General features: G+C 47.5%; 1 protein-coding gene and 1 long non-coding RNA gene across 4 annotated transcripts in view; one reads left to right on the forward strand and one right to left on the reverse strand.

Moving 5' to 3' along the window:
• The window catches only part of Edaradd (EDAR associated via death domain), a 43089-nt gene extending 33313 nt beyond the window's left edge, over nucleotides 1-9776 (reverse strand). For both annotated transcript variants that reach the window (XM_060373127.1, XM_021655379.2), the window contains exon 1: nucleotides 9217-9776. In XM_060373127.1, the coding sequence (XP_060229110.1) occupies nucleotides 9217-9234 (18 nt within the window). In that variant the 5' untranslated portion in view covers nucleotides 9235-9776. The remainder of the gene's footprint in view (nucleotides 1-9216) is intronic.
• Nucleotides 9025-18416, forward strand: LOC132649361 (uncharacterized). Of its 2 annotated transcripts, none has more exons than XR_009587806.1 (3): nucleotides 9025-9172; nucleotides 16161-16296; nucleotides 16375-18416. It is a non-coding gene; the product is annotated as an uncharacterized LOC132649361 (long non-coding RNA). The 2 variants fall into 2 exon arrangements; XR_009587805.1 differs by lacking the exon at nucleotides 9025-9172 and adding an exon at nucleotides 15737-15976.
• Nucleotides 18417-18973: the final 557 nt, after the last annotated feature.

Here is an 18973-nt window from a genome sequence, read left to right on the forward strand (position 1 = left end):
GGGGTGACCCCCCCCACACACCATAAAATCATTTATGTTGCCACTTCATGACTGTAATTTTGCTACCGTTATGAATCGTAATGCGTTTTCTGATGGCCTTAGGTGACCCCTGTGAAAGGATCGTTGACTTCCCCACCCCTAAATGGGTCACGACCCTCGCGTTGAGAACTGCTTGTCTAGACGAGGTTAATGCATGCGTTGATGTCTGTGCAAGGATTCTCCTATAATTAAAAAAAAATATTTCATATGTGGGAAAAGAAACAACTCCTCGGGGTGGTAATACATGCCTATGATTCTAGCACTTGGGAACTGAGGCGTGAGGATATGAGTCTGAGGCCAGTCTGGGTTACATAATGTAAATACATATGTGAGAAAAGAAAGGCACAGGAGGGGGAAATGGTGGTGACAGCTGGGAAAGGATCAACATCAGCCACAGCATCGATGAGGAGTAAGCAGGGTCAGTAAAAGAACAGAGCACCGGTCAGCTGTGGCAGAGGCCTGGGGCCTCATCTACACACATGTTGAACTTGGGTAAGCCTTGAGGTGTGGCCTTGGGAGAGCCTCTAACTGACCTCAGATGAGCCCTGAGGTGTGATGTTGACATTAGATGGGCCTTAAGCTGCTTATGCCTTGGACTCTTCCTCTGGGACATGAGACCAAATTCAGGTCCTGGTGTCCCTGGATGCCACAAGACCGATGGTCACCATTCGGGCTTGCATGGAGGTCACTGGGCAGCTGACCTCTGACCCTGAGAACCTCACTGATGTCCGTGATATAAGAGCGTGGGTCTGGGAGAGCTTGAGGCCAGCAGGGCTTTTGCTGGTTTACTTTCTGAAGGCTGCACAACAGGGTCCCAGGAAACTTGGGAAAGGAATGTTGTCAACTCGTACAAGAGGTATATGTTCAGGTCTTCGGTTGTTATTATTTTTGTTTTGTTTTTGGAGACAGGACCCCACAGAGTCCAAGCTGGCCTTGAACTTTTGATGTTGGGGAGAATGACCATGAACTTCTGATCCCCCTGCTTCTACCTCCCCAGTGCTGGAATGACATGCGTTTGTCATTTCTCCTGGTTTTGGGGTGCTGTGGATGAAACTCGGTGCCTTTGAGCTCGGCAAGCTCTCTCCCAGCTGAGCTATACCCTCAGCCTCTGCTTTTCTCTTTCTCTCCCTCTTTTCCCTCTAAACGCTCTAACTGCCTTGGCCTTTGCTGTACATTGGGCTGCAGATTAAGCTCTTGTTTGTATGTCTGTCAATGTGGTCATGGACACACGCTACCTCTGATCCAGTGCCTTCTCCCGGCAGCTGTTGTAGGTCAGGCCCTGCTGCTTTTTGTTCACACAGGCCCAGGGTTGTGTGTGCCAAGGAGGCTGTATGGGGGAGGGCTGTTCCTGGTTATTTGAGACAGATCTAGAAGCAGAAAGTTTTCCAAAAGCCTTACCTGGAGGCCTTGAAGTTGAATGTTTACAATACGATTAAGTATAAAATCAAATCGTTTATCTAAAGCTTGAAAATGTTTGTTTTTACAAGCCCCAGGTATCAGCAGGTTGAGCCCACAGGCAAAGCTCCGGTGCCAGATGGGATGTGGGGCACCAAGGGGCCTGAAACAGAAAGGGGAGGGGTACATGAGCCCCAAGGAGGGCATAGCTAGCAGTTCTTCTCTGGGGTGATAGGGACATTCCCCTGCTCCCAGCTGTCACTCACTGTCTGGCCAAGTTTTCCTCCCAAAGCTGCCTCGACCACTCCACACAAGCTCAGATCACCCTATGTCACCCAGCAGCTGCCCGAGGCATAGCTGATGCTCCGTCCTCACAAGTATAGAATACTAGAGTATTCTACCCGGTAAACCCATGCATGGGTTACCCTGGCAGGGTACCTCAGCACCATGATTCATACAGAATGAACAGGCTGCACTGTCATTCAGAATCTCTGAACCGCATGTCCATAACATGTAATATTGGGAGTCAAAGAGAGCCAGGTGTGATGGCACATATCCATAATCCCAGCGTTCCAGCAATGGAGGCAGGAGGCTCATGAGTTCAAAGCCAAACTTGGACAACGTAGTGAGCTACAGGCCACCCTGAGCTATATAAGAAAAGATTCTAGCTCAACAAGCCGTGACGACAACAACAACAAAAACCCACCTATGTCCCCTTCCCATATCAGTCTGTGACAGTGACTGTGGAAGCCCCACAGTGAAAGGCGTCTTTAAGCTAAAAGTCCCTAACCCTTCAACCCGAAGAAATAGCTCCAAGTTCTCCTTCTCTCCTGTCCGCTCCACACTGTGCCATGTGTATGGTCTTGACACGAGTGTTGTTTTCTCCCCTCAGACCCTGCTTGAAAGTCCCTTCCCAAGGCATGCCATCAAAACTCAAACCTTCCCCACCTGTCTGGGAGCTGCACCAGACAGCTGAGCTAGCTCATCTGATCCGTACTGGGGAGGAGATAAGGAAGGTCCAAGAAGACGTGAGCTGAAGCCTTAAGGAGGACCGCCTCAGCTAATCAGCATTAGAATAGCCTCTTTGTCGAGTCTTATTTTCAATACACAGGGCTGTTCAGGCTTCAATCAAGCCCCTGCAATAAAATCACCATATAAACTGTAAAGAAGGGTTTGGGAGAGGCAGCTCAGTCAATAGAGTACTTGCCCTTGCATCCGCAAAGCACTCTATAAACCCAGTATAGTGGTGCATGTCTGTAATGACAGCACTCCAGAGGTGAAAGCAGGAAGAGGTGGAGTTCAAGGTTATCCAGCATAGCTAGCTAGGGGGCAACCTGGGCTACACGAGGTACTGTCTCAGATTCAGATACTGTCCCTGAACAGAGGACCATGTTCAGGGAGCTCTGGTCAGCTAAGCATATGGACACCGGATATTGGCACTTAGGGAGGCCTGGGAAGCTTCATGCCCCTTCTTTCCCACACCTCACTGTGAGCATCTGTCTCTTTATCTGCATCCTTTGTAGAATCCTTCAAGGGCTGAAGGGGATGGAGAGCTCCGTGAGAGAGTGATGGGTTCCATGCTCAGCACCACAAAAGCAAGCTAGTAAAGGTTAGGAAACGTTTTTTCCCAAGCCGACTGGTCAGGCTTCATGGAATTCTCAGAAGCACAGGCTCACTAATATGGGACGTGCAATCTTAAGGGAGGTGGCAGTCTTGGGGATGAGCCCTCAACCTGTGAGATCTTCCATTGCCTCCTTGGAGTATCAGGATTAAGGTGGATGAGGGGAGCCCCTGTTGGCACCCACTGAAGGCTGCTTACCTTGAAAGGGACCCTATACTCTTCATGGTCACAGAAGTGACTTGTGTGGCAGGACCTCAGCTAAGCCTTGTAGCCATCCTGAGAAAGGTCTGAGGGCCCTCCTCTCCACACTGTGTGCTCAAACTCGCAGACACACAGAAGAGGCAGGCTTTGACCCGGAGACCTCAAGGCTGGCTGGTTTTTCTAGAACTGGCTCAGGCCGAGTTCACCAGACAGACTCAGCTGGGGATGTCGTGTCCAGACTTGTCTTATTTATTTTCAATCAAGCTTTGCATCTTTAAAATTTCATTTATTCAGTGTGTCCTCGCGCACACGCCATAGCACACCCGTGAAGGTCAGAGGACAACTTTGTGCAGTTGGTTCTCCCCTTCCATCTTTATATGGGTTCGGGAGTTCAAGCTCAGGTCACCAGGTTTGTGCAGCAAGCTCCTTGACCCCCGGAGCCATCTCGTCGGCCCCATACCTTTTTTATAAAGACGTCTTCATATTGGAGAGCAATCCACTCGCATGACCTCAGCTTAACTAGACTACCCTAGTAAAATCTCTGTTTTCAAAAAAGGTGACATTCTGAGGTACCAGGTGTTGACTTCAGCGTATCATTTGCTGAGCTGAAGGGGGTTAGAACTCCAGCACGTCTTTTCAAGCATGACAGTTTGGTCCAAATCTATTCCCGTTCCGATCCTTCCCACGTGTGGAGTACTCACTCTCTCCAAAGCCACGTTCACTCTAAATCCAGAATCTCATCTACTCATCCTCAACTCAGGGACCCAACCTTTTCATCTCCAGTGCCAGCTTGAAGGGGCAGCGCTCAGTGAAAATAAAGAGGGAACCATGCTCGTCTCCCAGTTCCCCAGGCAAGAGTGGGGCCCTTTGTGCGTTCTAGGGCCAAATCGAGGGCGACTCCTTGAACCTGGAATTTCGGAGGTAAGTTTTTTCTTTGTTTTCTTTTTTTACCTCCTCCCCTAAAAGCTCTCTCTCACCCACAGCTGTTTTCATTCCTGTTTGTGAAGATTTAGGATCACAGGCACGCTCAAAGGCGCAGGAAGGTGCAGACAGCTCCTTTCTGGCCTGTCACATGGCTGAACTAGTTGGGGAGGGGGCTTGTGTCAGACAAGTGTGATCATATGGGGTCCTTGGAGAGTGGTCTTACCTACTGACCCCAGAGACAAGAATGAAGCTGATCAGGGAAGAGGTGAAAGGATGTTAGGGGAGATTCAGAAGTGGGAGCATATAAGAAAAGTTAGGACGCATCCTAGGTAAAAGAAGCAGGCCTAGTAGTGCAGGCTTATCATTCTAGATACTTGTGAGGCTGAGGCAGGAAGGTGGAAAGTTCAAGGCTGAGCTGTAAAGTGAGTTCAACATCAGTGCGCAACTTAGTGAGACCCTGCCTCAAAACATAAACAGAGGACTTGCCTAGCATGTACAAGGCCCCACGTTCAAGTTTTAGTGCCCCCAGGATCGTAACAAAAGGAAAACAACGTGAAGGACACATTAGGAAATCCCCCCATGGTGGGAGATGGGAACATCGCAGAGGCTCACCTACTACACACTTGCTCCCTATTGTGGCCCTGGAGGCTGGACCGGCTGGACCAGCTTTGCACCCATGGCTGATTTTAGAAGTAGTTCATCCTGGATTCTGGCAGGACTCATATATACCTATAGGGGGAGAGGGAGGGCTGAGGACAGGTGAGACACACCTTCAAAGGGACAGTCCTAGGCTGATGGCCAGGACTAGAACCAGGGCTTCTCCAGAACACCCAGGATATGCAGGGAAAATGGGACCTTGAACAAAGGGAAAGCCACAGGACTGTACTCTGCCACCATGATGCTTAGGTAACAACGTATCCCACCTCTTCACTTGGGCCTTCCTTGTTCTGCCTTAATAGCCACATAAACATGAACAGCCAGATTTTAGTCACATTTGACAGCCAATGGCAGATCAGTGACGGAGGCTGAGAACGACAGCTACCCCTCACCATCACCACCACCATCTCTCCCTGGGACCGCAAGCATCTTGTGAAGCTCCTTAATATGCAAATTGTTTGTAAAAATTAACCTCATAGGGACTGGAGAGATGGCTCAGTGGTTAAGAGCACCAGCTCCTTTTCCAAAGGACTGGGGTTCTATTTTCAGCACAGACATGGCGGCTCACAACCATCTGTAACTCCAGTTCCAGAGACTCCAATGCCCTCTTCTGCCTTCCGAGTGCCCAAAGCGCACAAGCGGTGCCCGCAAACGGGGGCAAGACATCCATCCACATACGCATAAAGGAAAACAATTTTTAAAATGAACTCCGTGACCTGGGGAAATGGCTCAGGGCTTACGAGTACTCAATGCTTTTGCAGAGGACCCAGTTTCAGTTCTCAGCAGCCAGGTGGTGGCTAACAATTACCCATAACTCTAGTTCCAGGGGAGCTGACACTTCCATCTGATTTCCACAGGTACCAGGCATATACATACATCCAGGGAAAAACATTCATACATATAGAATAAAATCAATAAATCTTAAAAAGATAGTTAACTTCACAATACAGCATAATACTATATTTCTCTCTGTGTGTGTCCACGTGTGTGGACAGAGAGAGAGAGACAGACTATGAATTGAACCTAGGGCCACACTTGTCAAGCAAGCGCACCCTACCACACTGAGCTACACACCTCAATTGTGTGTGTGAGGGAACAGGTCGTTTTTCTCTTTTCACTTTGCAAGTTTCACTCTGCGGATGTGTTTTGCTTGATGATTAAGTTCCTCAGGAACAAATATGGAAAGGACATCCCCCTCCCCCGTGCATTCACAGTTCAAAGCAATTTTATTAAATTCTGTATCGTCATTCATCCATTCATTTCTCCACTCACTGGAGTGAAATGTGTCTATGCGGGGCTTTGTGTGTGCTGAGCACTGTGGCGGGAATTAGGGAGACAGGCAAGACAGATTTAGGTCCTAGTTGGAGTGTATTCTCCAGTGGAGAGAGTAGTGCTAGCCAAACAGACCTTGAAATATGAAAGGAAAAGTCCCAGGAGAGCTGAGAGGGTGCTCTCAGGCTGAGTTATCTTTGAAGTCTGGAGAAATAGAAGGTAATGGGCAGGGAAGGGTACAGGGAACTTTCCAGGTAGTAGAAACAATCTTCCCAGGGGCCAGAGGCCAGGAGGCACATATTGTAGAGCCTTTCAAAGGAAAGAAAGAAGCCAGTGTGGCTGTCATACCAACAGCAAATGACCAAAGGTGTTGAAAGAGTAAGGATGTATCAGGATGGATGGCCCTTCTAGGGCCTGAGAATTTGCCCAGAAGTGAGTCTAAGCAGGAGGGTGACAGAATTTGGCTCAGGAAGAATTCTCTCTGACTACCTTTTGGGGGACCACTGACAGGAAGCACGCATCAGTGTGGAAACCCCAGTTGGGAGGTGGGTGAAAAAACCCTAAGAAATGGAGTGGTCTGAGGTGGAGAGGTGAACTTTTCAGTCAGCCAGCTGTGCACCTGCATTGGCCCTTCAGAAATGGAAGGGCCATGTGGGTCGTCTGGATGGAAGTGCACATGTGTCAAGACAGGTATTGCACGGAGGGACCTCTTTGACTGACATTCCCAGAATGGGAAAGGGTATTCATAGCATCCCCCAGGCCCGAGTATGTTCTTCACCGCTCCCTGCCAAAGGGATCCCTGAAGGAGGCCTCCTTCCTCTTTGTGGGGAGCCCCAGTCCGCCTCTCCTTGAAGACCTCACCTGGAAGTTTAGGCTCTACCTCATGAAGTGAGAGACAGATTGTCTACAGGACTCCCTCTCCTCACACTATTCCACACACAAAGTGATTTGGTTTGCTGGTTCCTTTACTGCAAATTGTGGGCATCTGTTCCAGATGGGCCAAGCTACTTAAGACCGTAGCCGAAATTCTAGTCCTAAAACGCTGTAACTGTCTTCCAAGATCATACAACTACCCCCACATCCACATGGCTTTGTGTGCATGGATATATGTACACGTTCACGTGGGTACACACACATGTGTGCAGGTGGTCATGCAGGTATGTGTGCACAGATTAGAAGTCACCTTTGGGTGTCTTCCTCAATTATTCTGTGTGTGTGTGTGTGTGTTAGTGTTGTGTAAGCACGTTTAAGAAGGTATATGCATCTGTGTATGCATGAAGTCCAGAGGAGGATGTCAAGTACCCTGCTTTATCATGCTCTACCTGCTTGAGACAGGGTCGCTCACTGAAGCTGGAGCTAAGCTTGTGGCCAGAGAGCCCCAGGGAGCTTCCCATCTCTGCCCCATGGGTGCCATGACTAAGTTTTTATGTGGGTGCTGAGAATTTATACTCAGAGCTCATGCTTGAGCAGCAAGCTCTCCTTACCCACAGAGCCATTCCCCTAACCTTTCTCCACATTATTCTTTGAGACAGAGGCTTTCCCTGACCTGGAACACATCTGTTTGCCTTGGTTGGCTGGCCAGCGAGCTCCCGGCACTGGGGTCCTAGATGGGTGCCACCATATCTGACTGTTAATATGGATTCCAGGGATCAGAATGCAAACCTCCATGCTTGCTTGCTTGGCAGGAGCTTCGCCGTCTGAATCATCTCTTCAGCCCGCCCTGCGGCTTTTTATACTGATGTCACTACTGAACTGGTTTCTACGCCCCTCCCCCCCACCTTATCTGATGCCAGTGATGTTGGCAGCTCAGGTAAATGTTACCTCATCCACTGAATTCCCTTTCTCCACCTTTAAAATCTCCCACCAGTATCATTTGATAAGTCTGGGACCATTACAACTAAAATCATCCCTAAACACCTCTTGGCATCTTACTAATTTGGTTCTCAGCACGGGGGGGGGGGGGGACAGAGTTAGTAGCAGGACCTGGATGAGAGAATTATTCCCATCTGTTCTTGCAAACAATGAGAGGGAAGGCCAATTCATTTTAGTTGATAGCCTGTGGACCCTGGCACATTTGAATAATTTAGTTCTTTCTTTGATGTCACTGGTAAACAGCCTCCTCTCCAACACTTCAAGATGTCAACATGGCCTTTCCAAGCTTAACCTTCTGGCCACTGTCAGACACATGCTATCTCCTCAGTCAGGTCCGGGCTGAACAATTGAACTCTGTCCCTGATCCAGCTCAAGAAACGAAATATGAAACACAGGCAATCTCATCTATCCCAGCAGCCGGGTCCGGTTCAGTGTGGTTCTCACCAGAGCTTTCAACCGCACCAAAACCCGGAAAAAAACCCTAGCGTACGCCGAGGGACACATCATCCATCCGTCATGCGTGTCCCACAAACACCGATGAGGCTTGTAGCTGAGTTACAGGAGGGACAGAGGGAGGGAATCCCTGGAAGAGGAGGTTTAAAGAGATTTTACTTAAATGCAGGGATAAGCGACAGAAAAATCTAGATGCCAGCCTCAGGTTATCAAAGCACAACGTTTTTAATGCACTAAAGGCCTCCACAGGTGGGGTTGTGCAGGTAAGCGCGGCCTCGCGGCTCTGTGGACAGTAGAATAGTTTATAAAAGAGCCGCTAAGACTCATACAGAAGCAACACCATCTCAGCAAAGTGAAGCCAGGTGGGAGAAGGGGAACAGGACGCATGAGTGGAGGGCAAGGGAGAGCCTGGGATGGGGCGCACGATCCTCCCTCCTATGTTCTTTTCTGCCAAAGGTTTGCTGACTTGTTTCAACCTGGCACCCGCGTGGCCCGGAACAAAAGCGCTCGGCCGGGCCTGCGCGTGGGAAGAAGGGCCACGCAGCACCTCGCGGGGTGCAAGAGGCCAGCAGTCAGCAGCTGCTCACAGAAGGGGACGCACCGGGATAGGATTGGGAGAGGCAGGATTCGTGCCACAGCTGTCCCCATGCAGCCCGGCACACATCTGGCGCGAGCCCTGGCGTCCTAACGCGCTCTCAGGGTAGGGGTGACTGAGGTTCGATCTCAGGAACCCAGTTGGTGAGTCACACTCCAAGGGAGGGCGCGGCACCGTGTCACTTTACCTGAGCGCAGAGGGTCATCCGGAGACGCCATGAGAGGAGGAGACCGCGAGAGGACAGCAGGGATGGGCCGCGTCTGGTACCCCAGATAACAGCAGGATCCTTGGGGACCCAACCTCCTGCCTTGGCAATGCGCGACTCTCCGGCTCTGCGCTCTGCCCCGCTGCTCCTCCTTCTTCTTTTCCCTCCTCCTCTTGATCTCTCTGCCACTTCTTTCCAGTGCTCACTTCCTGCAATTAGCAAAGCCCCTTCCCGGCGTGAGCGTCTCTCCAAAAGTATGGAGAGGATTCCGTAGGTTGCGGTTGCGCATGAGAGGACCTGCCAGGGGGGCCCCCCAGAACACGTGTCCTGCCAGTACCTAGGACCTAGTACGCAGGTCCCACCACGGGGGTCCCACGCGATCGCAGCTGGGAGGGCCTTTCAGCCAGCTTTGTACCGGCTGCCGCACGCGGGTGGCTTTCCTGATCCCTAATCTCTCCCTCAGCTGGGACACCAAAGCGCTCCCAGCGTGCTCCTTGCACAGGCCCGGGCTGAGACGCCTGCCGGCGATCTGATGTTTGAACAGTTTCCTAATCTTCAGGCAGCCTGAACGGCTGCATGACCGCACACGCTAGCACTTTCTATTTTGATGTTTCTTTGGCATTAGTTACTGCCTGACCTCCTGGCTGAGCACTGCACAAAGGAGCAGGAAGAAAAGCCAGTCGCAAGGTCTCTTGCACACTCTTCCAGAGATGCGGGGGAGGGGAGAATACAGTGGCGGGTTCTGTCAGAAATGCAGAACCCGTTGGTCCTTAAACGAATTAAGGTTTAGTTTAAATGGGATTTTATGCTAATTAAGCGATCAGGTAATAAGTTCGTTTAAAATGGATATTTTTATTTTATTTAAAAACTTTTAAAAGTATTTCTATTTTAAAATCATATGTGGGGTGGGTTATGCATACATGAATGCAGTGCCTACAGAGTCCAGAATAGGGCGTTGGGTCCCCTAGAGCTGGAGTTGTGGGTGTTTGTGGCCATGCTAGGAACTGAACTTGGGTCGTTTGCAAAAGCAATAGCACTCTGAATGCTAAGCCACGTTTCCAGCTCTAATGGCTGAATTTTCATTCACTGTATGCCCTATACAAAAGGTCACAGACAACTTAAATTTAATAGGAATCTCTGAAAGGTCTCACATAATCTGTATATGACCTTGGACATAAGCATAGAACCATAAAAAGGGCGTTTAAAGGAGACGGCAGCCAGGGATGTCGGCCAGTGACGGAGCCCCTGGCATGCATGGGCTCCAGCCTGATGGCATGCGCCGGTAATCCCAGCACATAAGAGACTGAGGCAGGAGAATGAGACCAGCCTGAAATTTATGGTGTGATAAATTTTATCTTTAAAAAAAAAAAAAAAGAAAGAAAAGAAAAGAAAAGACAGTATTTACCGCACAATTTTATCAACAAATTACCCAAATCCAGACTGAAAACTCAAAATTGTCAGGGAAACAGCAAATGCCTACCTACCTTCGTGGTGACTCCCAGGTTGCTTTGTGGTCCTGAGGCTCATGGCCCTCTTGGGTTTCATTTTTATTCCTCGTGATGCCATGGAAAAAGCAGGTCCTCAGAGAGGGGGACACATGGCTCATGTGTAGAAAGAGAAATTATTTTAGAAAGGGTATTTTCTCAGGGAGCCTATTTTGAGGTTTGGTCTGTGGTTCCCGCTGTACTCCACATTGAAATGGGATGCATTTCTGAGGTTTGGTTGTTAGAAACCACATATCAAGTTGGGCCGTCTTGTCAGCGCAAGTTCAAGTGGTTTGTTTTTCAAAAGGAAATTGTGAATGAGTCTTCTTATGACATCTGTCCTTCCACTGGATGGAAAATGATTCCAGAAATCCGCCTTGTCTTTTTCTCTTTCTATGTGTGTGCACACGGGTGGGCTTGTGCAATGGAAGCAAATGTAGAGGGCAGAAGGTAGCGTGCCCAAATCAGTTCTCTCCTTCTGTGGGTCATGGAGACCAAACTCAGGTTATCAGGCTGGGAAGCAAGCCCCTTCCTTTACCTGCTTAGCCTCACTGTTCTCTCTCTCTCTCTCTCTCTCTCTCTCTCTCTCTCTCTCCCTCCCCTCTCTCTCTCTTCTCTCTCTCTCTCTTCCTTCTTCTTTCTCCCGATCCTCCCTCCTTCTCCTTTTCTAATCATCATCATCATCACCATCATTTCTCCTCCTCCTTTGAGATGGTCTCACTCTGTTAGACTCAAACTCATGACAATCCTCCCAAATGTCTCAGCCTCATGAGTGCTGGGATTATAATGACCTTTCACATCTGACTAAGGAAAAAAAAACACTTTTTTTAACCTTTATGTTTTTATGTGTGGGGAATATGTTTGCATGCTCATCTGTGCACAACATGTGTGTAGTTCCTGCAGAGGCCAAAAGAGGGCGTCTGATTCTCCTGGTACTGGAGCTACCACGTGGGTGCTAGGACTCAAACCCAGTCTTCCAGAAGAGCAGCCAGTGCTCTTAACTACTGAGACATCTCTCCAGCCCATGGTTAATTTTTTTTCTTTTTGTTTTTTGAGACAGGGTTTCTCCATGTAGCTCTGGCTGTCCTGGAACTTGCGTTGTAGACCAGGCTGGCCTTCAACTCAGAGATCCACCTGCCTCTGCCGCCCAAGTGCTGGGATTAAAACCCGCTCAAGGTTTTCTCTTGTTGTTGTTTTTTCTAAGAAAAACCCAGTATTTTGGTGTGGTTTTTCTTATAAACTGTAGCTGCTGCTATTTCCTCTGTTCTTCCCCACATGTTTTGTGATCACTGAAGTATAACGAAAAATAGGATCTACTATTTTTCAGTGTGCAAATAGCAGTTAATAGTATTTCTCATCCTGACATTTCCATGCAATCTGCTTACTGTCATATTAGACTTCTCAGTGTCTGCTTCTGTTGCTCCCAGAGAGTGTCATACTTGGTAGTGGTGGTCACATGACCAGTTCAAAAGTATTTTTCTAAGATGTGCTTTTATTTGTAAAGTATGTGTATATGTGTGGGTATGTGGGTGTGAGTGCAGGTGGCCACAAATGCCAAAGGAGATGTCTGATTCCTCCTTCTCCTCCTCCTCCTCCTCCTCCTCCTCCTCCTCTTCTTTTCAAGACATCATTATTCTGTGTATCCCTGGCTGTCCTGGAACTCACTTTGTAGATCAGGCTGGCCTCACACTCAGAGATTCATCTGCCTCTGCCTCCCCCCACTTTCAACCCCCTATCACTAAAGAGAAAGAAAAATAGAGAGCTAGAGATCCTTGAATCTAATTTCTTTCTTTTTGTTTCTTTGTTGAGCACAACTATTAAGAAACTACCAACAAACCCCAATCAAAGCTCTGAAAAGTTCCCAGAATTCCAAATATCACACCATCTCAGAAACTGTCTGCAGCTGGCAATACCACTCCTCTGCTAGAGCACGAGGCAAATCACAATCAGTTACTACAGACTGTCTGAGGAAGCCCTGTATCCCCACACCTGGGATTAAAACAAAGAAAATATTCTTATAGTACATCCGTTGTTTTTTTTTTTTTAAGAAACCAAAATTCTAGAATTGTTACTACTGTTCTTTGTTAAGTTTGCTATTTCCCTTGCTTTCATGCTTTTTGTTTTGTTTTTGTTTTTGTGTATCTGTGGTTTATTTATGTGTGTGTGGCGGGGTGGGCATTGTGTGTGTCTGTTTTGTGCTTGGACATGAGAGGCCAAGAAAGATGTCAGGTTTCTTCTTCTATTGATCTTTCTCTCTTTCCTTGATCTAGCCCTCCCTTTCTTCTTCCTTCCTTTCTTTTCCTGAGAAGAGAGTCTCTCTGGAACTGAAGCTCATCATTCAACTGGCCAGGCTGGCTGGCCAGCAAGCTCTAGGACCTCCCTGTCTCCACAGACACTTGGTGGCCTTGCCCTGCTTCTACAGGAGTGCTGCAGGTTTCAATCCAGGTCCTTCTGTTTTCATAGCAAGTCTTCTTACCCGCTGAACCATCTCTTCAGCTTGTTTTGTTTTGTTTTGTTTCGGGGTTTCTGTTTGTTTGTTTACATATAAAGAAAGTGTCTCCGGTAGCCCGGGCTGGCCTTGAACTCTCTGTATAGTTGAAGATGACCTCAAGTTTCTAATTCTCCTGCCTCCACCTCCAAGATCACAGGCATGTGCCCCTAGGCCCAATGTTGTTGCTATGGAACTTTTAAATTGACCTCCACTTTTTTAAAAATTTAATTTTATTTTATTAATTACACTTTATTCACTTTGTATCCCCCCATAAGCCCCTCCTTCCTCCCCTCCCGGTCCCACCCTCCCTCTCCCTTCTTCACGCATGCCCCTCCCCAAGTCTACTGATAAGGGAGGTCCTCCTCTCCTTCCTTCTGATCTTAGTCTATCAGATCACATCCTGATAGACTAAGTGGAGTGGCGACCTCCACTTTTTAAATGACCTCTGACTTGGTCATCTCAGAATCAAACTAGCTGACTTTGCCTCTTGGGCATGAAACCACAAGAATGGAAAGCAAGGGGTAGAGAGAGAAGGTAAAGGGAGATCGAGAGAAGGGAAAAACAGGAGAATAAGGAAGATGGAGGAAGAAGAAGAGTAAACCAGTGACTGTCACACAAGCAGATGGCTGTCCCACAGTACATATTTTCCTTACAATTTAGACCGCTGATTTAAAAATTAAATATAGTTCATCATTTCCCCTTACTTCCCCTTCGTACAGCCCCTCCCCTTCCCGTGTCCCCACTTTGCTCCCTTCCAAAGTCATGCCTCCAATTATTATTGTCACATATAAATATATAAGCACGACCTGCTGAGTCCTTCTAGTGTTGCTTGAATGAATGTGACTTCAGGGCTGACCACTTGGAATTTGATAATCAATTAGTGGGCTCCTCCCTGGGGAAGACTATTTTCCCCAATCTCAGCATTCTTTACATATAAAGAAACTAGTTGTCTTTAGTTGTTTATCTAGGGGTGGGGGCCTATGAGATTTCCCCCTTCCATGTTAGTGGGTCTGTTGGTGTTACCATTATTTAGGGCTTGATTAGGCCACCATCTTGCTGAGGTATCATAAGTGTAGCTTCTTTGTCACTTCTAGGAGACAGAGACACAGTCTCACAGCAGACTTAAGCAAATGGGACAGAAATCAGAAGAGGGTGTAAACAAGGAACAAGACAGGACCCTATCACAGAGGGCCTCCAAAAGACTGCCCAGCAGGGTATTAAAGCAAATGCTGAGCTTGCCCCAAAGCCACAAATCTAATCAAGCCACATAACCTTTTCTATCTCACGCCACCCTGAAAAGCTCCCTCACCCCCACCCCCAATAAACCCTATCTAGACCCTGTTTTTTGCCCAGTTCTCTGCTGTTTCTCACCCAAGCAGAGGCAACCACCCTCCTGGGTTTCCCCCTCCCAATAAATCTGTGTGAGGTTTGTTGTTTTGTATGACTTTATGGTATTCCTTGGCTCCTGACTGCCAGGAGTCCGTTGCTCTTGAGCTTCAATGTTTACAATAGTGTCCCAGCTTTCTTCTGGAGAATCACTGTCCCATTCGGCCCATGCCTTTGATAGCACAGATAGTTAGCTGTCAACTTCCCACAACCTTGAATGCCCTGGGGAGAGAGACCCAAGGGGGAGTTATCTAGATCAGGCTGACCTGTGGCATGTCCATAAGGGCTTCTCTTAGCAGGTTTAATTGATGTGGGAGGGGCCCACCCACTGTGGGCAGCACCATTTCCTAGGCAGGAAGTCCTGGACTGTACAAGGAAGAAGAAAGCTAGCTGAGCACTAACATGTAAGTACGAAGGCATTGATTTCTCTCTGCCAGCTCTGATGGGCCATAACCTGGAGCAATGGGCTGAAACAAATCTCTTCTCCCCTAAGCTGGGGGAGGGTTTTTTGTTTTGTTTTGTTTTGTTTTGTTTAGGGTATTTTTATCAGAGCAACAGAAATGAAACTAGGTCAGTGGTGGACAGTATCACCCCTGACCCCTGACTCCTGACCCCTGACTCCTGACTCCTGACCCTGACCCTGACCCCAGGAGGTGGAAGTTGAGTTTATCAAAGCTTCTCAGAAAATGGCTTCAGTAAGACAATGGGCTAAGGTGGGGAATTGGGAGAGGCTTTTTGGATAATCAGACCAGGATGCACAACTGTTGACAGAAGAAATAAAGCTGGTGAGAGGGGAACATTTTGGAGGATCTCTGCTGTGGAGGATGCTAACATATGGGAGGATCTTGGGCAGCAGGCAGAAGCACGTAGGACTCATTTTTAGACAACAGGAAGTCAGGGAGCTGGGTTTTGAAGGGGCAGAAGAAAATTGGTGTTTTGGAAAGATTAGTTTGGCAGCTGTGGGGGGAGTGGATAGAGGGAAAAGAGAAGGTAGGCAGGAGACTAATCTTTCCAGCACACTGTAATTTTTAAAAAAATTGCATTTGTGGTATCTGTCTGTGTGTGCGCACACACACACTCTAAGTGTTTCGGCCCTGAAGGGAAAGCTTCTCCTACAGCAGTGTTCCAGCTCTGCCCCAGCCAAAGCTCTGCTCCCTGAGGTATCTTGGCAATTGGGAGCTAAGAAATACCACGGTCACACAGCACAACAGACCTCACACACGAGATTTATTGGGAGCAGAAAACCCTGGAGGGTGCCGGAAGAGAAGCAGCGGGGAACTGAGCAGAAGGCAGGGTTTATATACAATTTCTTGGACATGGGGACCTTTCCAGGCTACCCTGGAAAGGTATTATATGGCCTGATTTTGAAGCTCAGGGATTGGTGAGTTTTCCTGCTCAGAGACTGGTGGGTTTCTGTGGCAAATTTAGGGATCAGTAAGATTCTGTTTCTTGTCCCTAGCCTTGGGCTTGGGATCAAGTCTGGGTCAGGGTGTTCTTTCTTTGGCCCTGGTCTTGGGGTCAAATCTGGGTTAGGATGTTCTTTCCTTTGTGCTTTTATCTTACAGACATGACGGGGGCAGAAGCCAGAGGAAGACTGCCTCAGACATTTGAGACAGTCTCATACTGAATTTGGAGTCAGGCAGGTAACCAGCAAGCTTCAGTGGATCCCTGTCTTCACCCAACATTCTCCTGGGGTTACAGGTCAGTACATAGCCCTATATGGGCACAGCCGACTTGACTTTTTTTAATTATTTAAAATGTATTTATTTATTTTTATAGGGGTGCTGGAATCTCAAGTCCTCATGCTTATTCAACAAATGCTCTTATCAACTGAACCATATCCCCCTCCCCTCGGGATGCTGTGGAAGACAAAAATAGAAACAAAGCAAAGACACTGAACAGAAAACTGGTATGGTAGACAGGAATGCAGTTACACCAGTGATCACTTGAAATATCAGTTGGTTGCAGCTGAGGAGTTCGGCGCCCTCTAGTGGACAGGTGCAGCATGTGTGAATGAGTTAGGAGATCGTTGAATGGGATAGATAGCATATACCATTGCTAAAATGTCCAGTCAAAAAAGTAAGCATTTGGGGAAGAGTTGCTTGTTGGGTAGAGTGCTTGCATAGTTTGAATCCTCAGCACCCAGATAAAAAGCTGGGGGCACTATAGCCCTGTCTGTAATCCTGAGGACAGAGACAGGCAGATCCTGCGGACTTGGTTTCACTGAGTCAGTAAAATCAAGGTTCAAAGACACTGTCTCAAAAAATAATGTGGAGAGTGACGAAGAAAGCTGATGCTAACTCTGGCCTCTCTGTGTACACACATGAATGAGGGAACTCTCTCTCTCTCCTTTTGAAATACAGTTGGTGCTAGGAAAGGCATTATTATTATTATTATTTTACATTGTGTGTGTGTGTCATGCGGATTGGGGGAGCAAGGGCATGTCACCGGGCACATACAAGGGTTAGCGAGCAACCTATGCAAGTCAGTTTCTTCCTTCCTTCCTTCTACTTCTGTGGGTTCTAGGAATTGAACTCAAGTCACCAGGCTCGGCAGCAAGAGCCTTTTCCCACTCACTGGCCCAGGAGATGCACTTTTGAAAGAGTGAAGTAACATCAAAGCAAGCTTTCTATCCCGAAAGCACTATATTGAGTGTGTGTGTGTCGGGGTGGGGGCTCACCAACCAACTTGACGTAATTGACATCTCTTGGCTACTTTATCTGACAGCAGAATGCACACTCCTCTCAGGAACTCTTAGAACATTTACTATGACAGGCCATACTCTGGGTCATAAAACATGCCACAATGGGGGAGGGGAGATGACACAACAGTTAAGAGCACTGGCTGCTCTTCCAAAGGACCCAGGTTCAGTTCTTAGAACCCGCACGGCAACTCACAGCTGTCTGTAACACCTGACACCCTCATACAGACAAAACACCAATGTACTAATAAGTTTATTAAAAACAAAACAATGTTTTTAATTGTTTAATTGAACCCAATGCTGGGTTCAATTCCCAGCGTCCACATGCAACTTACAACCAACCAGGGAGTAAGTTCTAGAAAATCCAGTGCCCTCTTCTGGCATCTTCGGGTGCCAGTCACATATGCAGTGCACATTACATACATGAAGTCAACACACACACATTCCCACATACATACATACATGTATACACACACATACATACATTAAAGCATACAGTATCCACTCTCAGACATGGGAATGGAAGACAGAGGAAGAACATGACTAATGAGAAAGTTGAAATATGGAGGGTAGTGAGGGGTACAAAATAGTACATCTTTTCTCTCTCACTTAATATAGATTAAATAAATGTGTGTGCTAACCTAAAACTAATACATACACACACATACACACACACACACACATATGTACTTTTAAAGAGTAACTCCTATTCTGAGACCACAAGACCAGTGTTCTGTTTGATCCAGGATTTTTTTTTTTTAAGATTTATTTACTTATTACATATACAGTGTTCTGCCTGCACGTACGCCTGCAGGCCAGAAGAAAGCACCAGCTCTCATTACAGATGGTTGTGAGTCATCATGTGATCGCTGGGACTTGAACTCAGGACCTTTGGAAGACAGCCAGTGCTCTTAACCTCTGAGCCTTCGCTCCAGCCCGATCCAGGATTTTACACAATAGCCTTATGAAAACCAGGCCTTCATCACTTGGTTACTTCATGTTAGAGTTGAGCCTCATCCGAAGCAGTCTGATCCACTTTCTGCTTTCATCACACACACACACACACACACACACACACACACACACACACACACGCACACACGCACACACACCTATGAAATGAAAGCAGAATAATACTCTTTAGGGGAAGGAAAGGGGCCAGTGGGGGAGGGAGGCAGGGGAGGTCATGGAAGGGAATAAAAACAAGTTACATTGATTCATATCTACAGAAATGTCATAAAGAAGTTATTCTTTTGCATGCTAAAAAGTTATTTTAAGTCAAGAGAAAAAAAAATCCCTGGGCTTTCCTGCCACTTTGACGTGAGTTGTTTGCACATAAGCCAGGGTTTGCATCCTGGGTAGGCACGGCAAACCTACTTGGCATTTGAGGAGAGCACATTAATGGAATAAAATACGCCATGTCTAGGCTTTTAAGCATCTAAATGACTTGGAGTTAGTCTTCAAAGGAGGCAAATAACAGCCTTATAAAACAGGATTACAAAGGCAAAACTTAGTGTCTTAGACGCTCTAAGCCTGGCAACCCAGGGAGTTGAAGAAAAAATGTCTGTAGCTCTGAGGAGAGTAACGAGCCACTCACTCTCCTAAGCAACGCTCAGAGCTGATTATCTGGAACTGCTGGAGGAAACGGCAGAAATGCTGGGAGATAAAAAGACGCAT

Source organism: Meriones unguiculatus, chromosome 19 (assembly GCF_030254825.1).
Source record: "Meriones unguiculatus strain TT.TT164.6M chromosome 19, Bangor_MerUng_6.1, whole genome shotgun sequence".
Classification (NCBI taxonomy): domain Eukaryota; kingdom Metazoa; phylum Chordata; class Mammalia; order Rodentia; family Muridae; genus Meriones; species Meriones unguiculatus.